Source organism: Podarcis cretensis (genome assembly GCF_951804945.1).
Source record: "Podarcis cretensis genome assembly, chromosome: 12".
Taxonomy (NCBI): Eukaryota; Metazoa; Chordata; class Lepidosauria; order Squamata; family Lacertidae; genus Podarcis; species Podarcis cretensis.
In genome coordinates this window covers 796,626-806,585 of record NC_137181.1, presented here as the reverse complement: position 1 = coordinate 806,585, position 9,960 = coordinate 796,626, and the positions used below count along the sequence as shown (strand labels likewise).

The 9,960-nt window shown below is 58.9% G+C and overlaps 1 protein-coding gene across 2 annotated transcripts; it reads left to right on the top strand.

Moving 5' to 3' along the window:
- Positions 1-1,058: 1,058 nt before the first annotated feature.
- Positions 1,059-9,000, top strand: ASB10 (ankyrin repeat and SOCS box containing 10). 2 transcript variants are annotated; one of them, XM_079946946.1, is made up of 5 exons: positions 1,059-1,432; positions 3,516-3,783; positions 5,377-5,881; positions 7,747-7,860; positions 8,140-9,000. In XM_079946946.1, the coding sequence occupies exons 1-5, from the start codon at positions 1,114-1,116 to the stop codon at positions 8,323-8,325; spliced, it is 1,392 nt and encodes a 463-aa protein (XP_079803072.1). In that variant the 5' UTR covers positions 1,059-1,113; the 3' UTR covers positions 8,326-9,000. The 2 variants fall into 2 exon arrangements, with proteins under 2 accessions (XP_079803072.1, XP_079803073.1); XM_079946947.1 differs by lacking the exon at positions 1,059-1,432 and adding an exon at positions 2,954-3,281.
- Positions 9,001-9,960: the final 960 nt, after the last annotated feature.

Genomic DNA, 9,960 nt, shown 5'->3' with positions numbered 1-9,960 from the left:
GCCTTCAGATTTCTTCTAAAAGTCGGATAGTTGTTTATTTCCACCACCGAGAAGGCCCTCTGTCTGGCTCCCTGTAACCTCACTTCTCGCAGGGAGGGACTGCCAGAAGGCCCTCAGAGCTGGACTTTGGAAGCTACATGAGATAGCACTGGGCAGCCCCTGCCCCCCTCCCAGTGTCTGGGCTGAATGATGGGGATGGAGACACTCCTTCAGGTATACTGGGCTGAGGCCATTTAGGGCTTTAAAGCTCAACATCACTTTGAATTGTGCTTGTAAACGTACTGGGAGCCAATGTAGTTTTTTCAGGGCCGGTGTTATATGGTCTTGGCGGCCGCTCCCAGTCACCAGTCTAGCTGCCGCATTCTGGATTAGTTGTAATTTCTGGGTCACCTTCAAAGGGAGCCCCACGTAGAGCGCATTGCAGACACATTGGCTGCCTGATTTCATCCCTGTATTTGTTGAATCCTGGCAAGACTTTTGAGGCGAGTAAACCTTATATTTTTATTGTTGACTTAAATTGAATGAGAGCGATTTCTTGGTTAAGAAGGAAACATAAAAAGGGAGAAGGTAATTCAAGTCTGCCTAAGCATCCTTGGAGGTCATAATTGTTCTCAAAGATTATCCTAAAATAAGTTATGCATGAAAGGAGATTTTCAGCTCCCCAAGGGGCACTTTGGGTGGAAATCTCAGAGGATGACCATTCCCTCACTGTCTGTCTCCAGGGTGAGCATTTTCCTCACTTTGGAAAGGGGCCTTATTTTCCAGAATTGGGTCTGCTTTTTGTGAGCTGAAGAAAAATGTTTTCTTATGTGCGGGGAACTTTCGGTAACGCACTCTGCACATGCTTGCAAACATTCGGAATCTCCCAAGGCCTGCCACAAAACACCTCCCTTGGCTCAAATTATGAAATGTATTTTGGGAGCTGATGATAAAAGAAGCCAGCAGCAGCAGGCAGGCAGGCAGGCAGGCAGGCAGGCGGTGGCTGCCAAGAGAACTATTTATACGCCCTGAGTCAGGCCTGGGTCCTGCAAGCACACAGCTCTCCAAGGGCAGAAGACCCCCAGCCGCTGTCTCCACTGAAGGAGAGACGTCTCTCTCTCTCGGAGGAAGCTCATGTCAAGGTCCCTCCCCTCCTCCTCGTCTTCCTCCTCCTCCGGGGCCTCCAGGTGGCGTTCCTTGGGGCTGGATGCGGAGCTGAGATGGAGGTGGGAAGGTGCCAAGAGCCAGGTCTCCTGCCAAGGCCCTGTGGCCTCCTGGGGCAGGACGAGAACCTACAAAGAGCCGCCCTCGGAGTGCAGGGACATGGTGGTCCAGAACGCCCTCTACACGGGGGACCTGGATGGGGTGCAGAGGCACTTCTCAGAGCGCGCCGAGGTCAACCTGGTCATCCATTCCAAGAGCCAAGATCTGCGCTGGACCAGCCAGAAATGGGGTAAGGGAAGCTGTGGAAGGCGGGGAGCAAGGTGGCTTGGAGCATGGAGGTCCATGTGCCCCGGGGGTCCCTTTTCCTCAATTCTATTAGGCCTCTCAATTGAGAAGTGCAGGCCGAAGGAGCTAATGATCCTTGTAGAGTTGGAAAGGGACCACAGGGCTCATTTAGTCCAACCCCATCTTTTGCCCAACAGGGGACTCGAACCCAGGACCAAGGTTAAGAGTCTCATGTTCTCCAGCCTGAGACACCCCAAGAGCAAGAGTGATGGGGCTGTAGGGAGAAGGGGCAAGTCCCCCAGAGGAAATGTCCTGCACACAGGAAGTGGCCCAGGAAACATGATAGATGGCTAGTTTGCAATCCGGGGGCAGAGGGGGGGGGGACTGCAGCCTCCCGCCCTCTCCCCTCCCCCCGGGAGAGGAAGGTAATGAGACCCTTTATAAAATACTTTGTTTATCCTTGACACTTTTGAAACTCCCACACACATAGAGTTCATATATAATAATAATAATATTAATAATAATAATAATAATTAATAATTAATAATTAATACCCCACCCATCTGGCAGTTTATTCAGTATGATGATGCAATGTAGGGAATAGGTTTTTTTTCCCTTTAAAATATGTTGTTTGCCAGTTAAAAATGATTCCCCACAAACAAACCTTTATTTTGGAAACATAACAAGAACTGCCAACTCTCTTTTATACTGTCACTTTAAAAACAAACAAGCCAAAAAAAACCCTCGTCTCTCCCCTGCCCACTTTCAAATTGGCAAAACCAAACGGGGATTATGAAAGTTGTGCTTGCAGAAAGGTTACAACATTTTTAGAAGGGGTAAGGGGCAGAATGGGTGGGAGGGAGACTGGGAGCAAAAGGGCCTTCAAGCTACAGCTTTGCAGCTACAGATTGTGGTGACCCCTCATCTTAGGCGACTTTATAGATCCTAGAGGTGGAGAGTTGGAAGGGACCCTGAGGGTCATCTAGTCCGACCCCTTGCAATGCAGGAATCTCAACTAAAGCATTCTTTAAAAGGGGATTAGACAAGTTGGCAGATGCGAATCATCCTTTCGGCGCTCCAGGACCAGAGGCAGGAGGCTTCTGAAGGAGACCAGTTGCTTCCCCCCCCCCGGCGTGTCCCGCTTCTGGCTTCAGTCGTGGGGAGCTGCTGCCTGGCAGAAGGGCGGAAGGTTTGCCTCCAAGTTAACACGCGGAGAGCGCTTCCACCTCCGGCCTGTTTCTCCTGCGGCCGGGCGCGCGCGCCTCACATGCTGCTGACCCTCCCCGCCAGCTGGGGCTTGCCATCTGCTCCTGCGGCACTTCCCCCTTTGCAGACGGGTTTCTCGTGCCTTCCTTGTCAAAACAACCCTGCCAGGTAGGCCACAGCCACCGGCCCAGGTTGATCGTGCCAGGGCCCACAGGGCTGGGCTGGTGGGACCGGAGCTGGGTCGTTGCGCAGTCCTTCTAGCTAAGCACGTGGAGATCACCTCCCCTCGCCCCGCTCCCAGTTCCCTTTGCACCGGCGCTGCTGCTGAGTCACAAGGGAGCCCCAGAATAGCTCGGGCTGCGACTTGACACCCGGGCACGCAGCCCTCCGTCCCGGGCAGCCCAGCTGCAGCCTCTCTCCCGCTGGAGAAGCCCCGAGGGTCCCGTCCGCCGGGGCCATGGAGCCCATCTCCACGCGCAAGGCCGAGGGCCCGGCGCAGGCCTTCTGGCAGGCGCTCTTGGCGGGCGACGGGTGCGCCATCCTCTGCCTCCTGGGCGACCCCGAAAGCGGCGTGGGCCCCAACTCCGTCTTCGACACCAGCGACCAGGACGAGTGGAAGAACTACCGATTCAACTCCCGCTGGTTGAGTGCGCCCAGAGATCAACGGGGGTGGGGGAGAGGCGGGGGTAGGAAAAGCGCCTTGCTGCCCCCGAGGAAAACCTGCAGAAGAGCTTGGGAATCGCTCCTGCGCCCTTCTAGCGCTTGCAGGCTTCCATTGGAGCCTGCTTTCCGCGCGCCACCGTGCCCCTGAGCACGTCCAAAGCGCCCTTGTGTCTGCCGCACGGCCCTTCCTGACCCCGCGTCTCTCCTCCCTTCCACAGGGCTCTGGTCGCTGACCTACGAGCAGGAGCTGACCACCCCGCTGCACATCACGGCCAGCCGCGGCTACCTGGAGTGCCTGCGCCACTTGCTGCTCCGCGGGGCGGACGTGGACCTGGCGCCGGGCGGCCGGACTGCGCTGCACGAGGCGTGCGCGGCGGCCACGACGGACTGCGTGCGGCTCCTGCTCTCCTTCGGCGCTGACCCCCTGGCCGTCTCGGAAGGAGGGCTCCAGCCGCTTCACCTGTGCCGGAGCCCCGCCTCCCTCGAGTGAGTGGCACAGCCCCGACGGGGCGTCTCCTTGGGGCGCGTGGCCTGGAAGAGGCGCCCCTTGCTTGGCCCCGGGGTTCGGGCAGGGGAGAAGGGCCGCTCATCCTCCATTCGGGGGTGGGGTGGGGAACACAGCCGTCCTCTCCTGGCCTCCCAGAGGAAGGTCAGTCCTGGGGTCCTGGAAGCAAAACAATCGGCAGAGCGCGCCCCCCCCTGGACCCAAACCGGGGAAATGCCCACAGCTGCCGTCCGACCCCAATTTTTCTCCCTGAGCTGCAGGGCGCCGGAGACTACCAAGTTACATTGATACAGGAGACGGAGAATCCCACAAGCGCCTCTCCCTGACTGGAAAAAAGGCCACAGTAATAATGATTAATTAACAATTCGCTGCCCTTTCAAGAAAACGGGCGACCAGAATGATGGAGGGAACGAGCGACTCCCCTCTGGGGGAAAGTGGCCGCATTTGGGGCGTTTTACTTTAGAGAAAATACAAGTAAGAGGCGACAAGATAGCAGTTTATAAAATTATGCATAGCATGGGGAAAGCGCGTAAAGTTTTTGTCGCCATCTCATTAACACTGGAACTCAGGGGCATCCAGCGAAGCCAAGTGTTGGAAGATTCAGGAGAGCGTAGTTAACCTACGGAACTCCCTCCCCCAGGAGGCAGGGATGGCCACCAACTTGGATGGCTTCAAAAGAAGAGTAGACAAATTCTTGGAGGAGAAGCTGGAAGCTAGGAGAGAGAGAGAGAGAGAGAGAGAGAGAGAGAGAGAGGGAGAGAGAGAGAGAGAGAGAGAGAGAGAAATTAACCACAGATTACCTGTTGGAGGTGCACACTTTACCCAGGATAAAACAGACTAATGGGGAGAGGGAGGAAACTCCATTTATGGTAGGAAATACACACTTGATACTAGGACTAAAGCGGATTCAGAGCGGCGCTTGTCTCTGCGAAGGAGAGATCCGAATTGAGAGGTCTCCTCCCGGCAGAAAGTATCAGCCCTGTCCGGAAGGAAGGTCCCACGCAAGAACGCGAGAACCGCCTGGCTCTGGATCAGACCAGTGGCCCATCTCGCTGTGCCCAAGCAGATGCCTCTGTTGGGAAGCACCCGAGCAGGATCCGAACACGAGAGCAGCTCTCCATCCCGCCGGGTTGTTTCCTTCCAGCAACTTGCATTCAGAAGCCCGGAAGCAGAGGGGAGCCATTCTGGCTAAGAGCGACCAGCTCAAGTCAGGCCAGGAAGGAAACTTGAGGAAGGGGCCTTTTGCCGGCTCCTCTTTCTCACGCCTTCAGGCCAAGCTAAGCAGCATGCCAGAGTTTTAGGCCTCTTTTCCTTCATGTGAGCCGCCCGGAGAACTTTCCTAAGGCCGGCCTATAATAGAGCAAAACAAGCCCCTAGTCTAGGGCAAGTTTGAAAACCCATCACCCCAGCCCCTCTGGGGCACCCAAGAGCCAGGCTTGGCCGCGGCCAGGAGAGCTCAGAGGCTGCCCGAGTCGACCCCCGGGGGGAGCAGAGCCCGGACACAGGCCTGGGGACGGCGGGGAGGGGACCCAGGAAGGCGCCGGGCGACCCCTCTGCTGCTTCTCCCCGCGCAGGTGCGCTCGGCTGCTGCTGCGCCACGGCGCCCGGGTGAACTGCGTCTCGGAGGAGGAGGAGGACACGCCGCTGCACCTGGCGGCGCGGCTGGGCCTGGCGGGCCACGTGCGCCTCTTCCTGAGCTACGGCGCCAGCCTGGAGGCGCGCAACGCGGAGGGGCAGACCCCGCTGAACGCCGCCTGCGCCCAGGCGCACCCTCCGGAGGCGCTGGGCGACTGCTACGAGGTGTGCCGGCAGCTGGTGGAGGCGGGAGCCAGCGTGGACGCCCCCGACGCGGACCGGCAGCGGCCGCTGCACCAGGCCTGCAAGGCCGCCAACCCCCGCGTGGTGGCGCTGCTCCTCGCCCGCGGCGCCAACGTCAACATCATGAGCTACAGCGGCAACACGGCGCTGCACAACATCCTCCAGGTGGCCGCCTACAAGCTGGAGCACCGGCCCGAGCTGGTGGTGCGAGACCTGCTCAACCACGGCGCCGTCCGTGTCTGGCCCGGAGCCCTCCTCAAGGTGCGCGCGGGGGGAGAAGGGTCAGGGGGCCCTGGGACGAGGGGGCGGGGAGGGGCTGGCTGGCTGGCTGTGAGCCCCACGAGTCCACGGCTCTTCTGTCTGCTGTGGGGGTGGCAGGGGCGAGGAAGGCGCCGGGACTGTCCAGGGCACTGCATGCGCCTCACCTGACCTCACCTGCCTGGTTTGGCACCTGCACGATGGCCTCCTCAGAAAGGGCTGAAGTCTTGCTGGAGTCCCGCCATAGGAACCAACTCCTAGGGGCCGAGGGGGCTTCAGCCACCCCCCATAAATGCCCCCTCCAAGTTGGTGGCCATTGCCATTCAAATGGTGTACGTACATCGCTTCATATGATCGATTATGCAGGGCGGGACTTACCTGCCCAATCATCCCCCCCCCCAAATGGCACCCCAGAACCCCGTAAGCAGGTTTAAGAACATGAGAGCTTGCTGTATCGGGCCAGTGCCCCCCCCCCAGTCCAACATGCTGTTCTCATTGAGGCTGAAAGAGTTGTCCGGGCAAAGGCCCCCCCCGGGGGCCGCTTGCGGAAAACGAGCACCGAATGCTGTCTCAGGTTGCAAGCAAAACAGTCCTTGCAAGACCCTCTCAGAGGCCGCCAGCCCTTATAGTTACGGCGCTTCCGTCGCTTTGAGACCAGCAGCTGAGTGAAGCCGGAGCTCCAGAGCGCCTAAGAGCACCTGCGGGACGGCCTGCCACTGGGTTGGGCTTGTGAGCCCCGAAGGACCCCGCCCTCCGCCTTCTCCTTGGAGCTGCAGGGGGGCTCTGCCAGCGCTGCAAGCGGACCCTGCAGGCGGCAGGAAAGGCCCAATGCCCTCTGCTGTGAGGGTGGGGGGCGAAAGGGATGTTATGGGGAGGGAAAGGGCCTCTCCTCTCCCCTCTCCGGGCAGAGATCAGCCCCTGCACCTGATCTCGGCCACCTCCCCGCGCAATGGGTTAACCATCTGCCTTAATTCCCAGGCTTGGCAGATTGCTCTCCCCTTTGGGAAAATGCAGGAAAATCAACAATTAACACTAATTAATCTCCTATTAACACCAGATAATGAGGATGGAGCTGCTCCGTGCAGCCGGCTCAGGCGCTGCTTCAGTCCAGTCCCAGAGAGAGGGAAGCCCCGGCCAAGGGGCGCCGCGCAGCCGCCTGAACCCCAGGGAGGTGCCGGGCCATGAGACCCCCGACGTGGGATATGGCCTGGGGACTAGCGCAGCAGCGAGGGGTGGACCTCGGGGCGGAAGCACAACGCCCGCTAGCCCAGGGCCCCCCCAAAGGACCCCCCAGAAAGCAGCAGAGGGGCCCCGGGACAGCAAATAGAAGGAGCTGCGTGTTATCTGACGCTTCAGTAACGCAGAAGCCCTTGGAAAACATAATTTGCAGGGCGTGGGCGGGAGAGTTAAATGCACGTTGCCTGCATTGCTACAGAAGTAATGGACATGGGCGCCTAAAGGTCGTTACGCCCTGGGTTTCAGCTCACCTAATGGGGCCATTCCCGTCGAGGCGCTGCTGCGACCAGAAGAGAGAGCAGGGGCTGCCAGCGACCGGGCTGGAGAAATCGAGGAAGCCGGCCGTTGCTCCATCTGGCACAGCATCACCTACACTGGCTGGCAGCGACTCTATCGGGAGCATCTTCTAACTTCAGAAGGCTACCTGGCTGCCAGAGGGGGCGGCGGCTCCCAGTCAGGGGGCTCTAGATGGGATGGGTCACGCTGCTCTTCTCGGTTTACCGAGTCTAGAAGAGCAAAAGTGCGCAGCGCAAAGGAGCGACTGGCTCCCGCGCCTCGGCGGGGCCTCCTTGCGCTGTCAGGCTCTGGCGCGGGCCTCTGACTGCTGCCTCCCCTCGTCCCTCCCGTCGCAGGTCTTGCGCCACTGCTGCGCCTCCCCGCGCACTGTCGAGGCCCTGATCAACTGTTACCCGCGCGTGCCCGTCACGGAGGAGTGGGCCGAGGCTGTGCCCGCCGAGCTGGTGCAGGTAAGTGCGCGGGATCCTGTGGTGGGGCGCAACAGCAAGAGTGGCTCGACGGGGCCCGTGCACCTCAAACACCGCGAGATTTCTCCAGGCCGCTGAGCTCTTACTGTCCCCCTTAGGAAGGGCCCTGGTGCTCCCGCAGGCTTTCCTTGCCCAGCCCTTGCTGGACGGTGGCAAGTGCGCAAAGGAGGACCCTCGGGGAGCCCCCCCTCCCCTGCGCGGCTAAGCCCAGCGCCCCCCCCCCCCCCCGTTCTGACCGCCTCGCGGCTTCTCTCTTGGCAGCAACACCCGCGCCTCTTCCAGTCGCTCTTCGCCCTGGGCCGGAGTCCGCGCGCCCTGCAGCACTTGGCGCGCTGCGCAATCCGGAACCACCTCGAGGACCGCCTGACCCGCGCCCTGCCGGAGCTGCCCCTGCCGCCGGCCTTGCGCGACTTCGTGCTGCTCCGCTTCGAAGACGTCCTGTACTAGGCGGGGAGAGGGAGAGGCTGGCTCACTCCCGGAAGCCAGGAGGCGGGGGCAGGCGCAGTCCGAGGTGCGCAGCAGCTGAAGCCTCGGGGTGGGAAGGGTGGGTGGGGCTGGAGTCCGCTCCCCCAGTGCAAAGGCTCCTTGCGGGTCCGTCCCGTCGAAGCGGGCCACCCAAGCGGCCGAGGCAACCGCGCGCATCTGCTCCAGGCCGCCGGCAGAGGGCGCTGGAGGCAGCGCAATGCCCGAACTAAACTGCCGGGAAACTTTTCCAGAAGTGCAACTTGCCAGCGCCGTTTTGGGCTTAGGAACCGGGAGGCTTCGCTGAGGAGCGCTGCGTGGCCCCCTCGCGTGTATTAAATTGGCCTAGACTGCCGGCAATACGTTGATTTGCCCACCAGCCACAATTTGGCCTTCTTGAGATGTTCTTTCCCACGTCTCTCCATTGCTCCGCTTGCAGTAATTCTTTCCCCCGTCGTCCCCTCTCCTCCCCAATTGCCTCCATTGACGTAGCAAAAGCGCCACCGGGCACACCGGGGCTTCTGAGCCGCCTCCCGAAAGGTGAGGCGCCCGGGAGGGGGACGCCAGGGGGCGCAGCTCCAGGACTCTGCTCCGAACCGAAGCAATGACGTCATTCACCGGAGCGCCAGAATAACTGAAGGAACACCCCCCCCCCGCGCCGCTCCAAACACCCCGCTTTGCTCTGGCGAATGAAGGAGGTGGTCATGAATGAGGGCACTGTTTGCATTTCTAAATAAACGTTAAATGTTGCATTTCAGCTGCCTGAAAATCCTTCAATGTGTTTTATAAGTTGAATATAAGCAGTGATTGATCCTGTTCTTCGGGTGGGGGGGGGAGTGTATCTATGGATGAGCATGCATTTTTGGACTGGACTGGGGACCTGGCTTGGGGGTTGTGGACTATGAGCCTTTCCAAATACGCCACAGGGTGAATCACCAGGCGGAGGGTGTGACGCAAGCTGCCCCGGCTTCAATTCTTTCTTCCTCGCACAACTCCTGAGTCCTGATGGTCTCCTCCGTTTGCATCTGCCCGCCTCAGGGAAATGAGTAGAGGGACCCCTGTGGTCTGAAGAGGCGGGTTGCTAAACCGTCTGACCTGGGATGAGGGAGCTTCTCATGCCAGCTGATTTTCTCTGGCCAGCTAACAGCATAAAGTACAGTTAGAGCCGCAATAAAATAACAATTCGCAGCATACAACCATTCCAGAAAAGCGCAATAAAGCCAGTTTTACAGGATAACTAAAAATACACAAACGGTGGTTCAAAATATTGGGTAACAGAATATCTGAAAAGCCTGAATCTTTCTTTTTTTAAAAAAAAGTCTAGATTGGTGGCCGTCCTGCGGGAGGGAATTCCGCAGGTTAACTCTGCGCTGCCTGAATAATCCGTTTCTTTTGTCTGTCCTGAATCTTCCATTATTCAGCTTCATTGAATGCCCACAAGTTATGAGGGAGGGAGAGCAACTTTTATCTGTGCATTTTCTCCACGCCACGCGCAATTTTATAAAATTCTATTAGGTCGCCGGTCTCGCTTGTCTGAAAAGTCCCAAATGCTGCAACCTTATAGGGGAGCTGCACCCCCCCCCCCGCACGCCCTTGATCCTTTCAGTTCCTCTTTCTGAG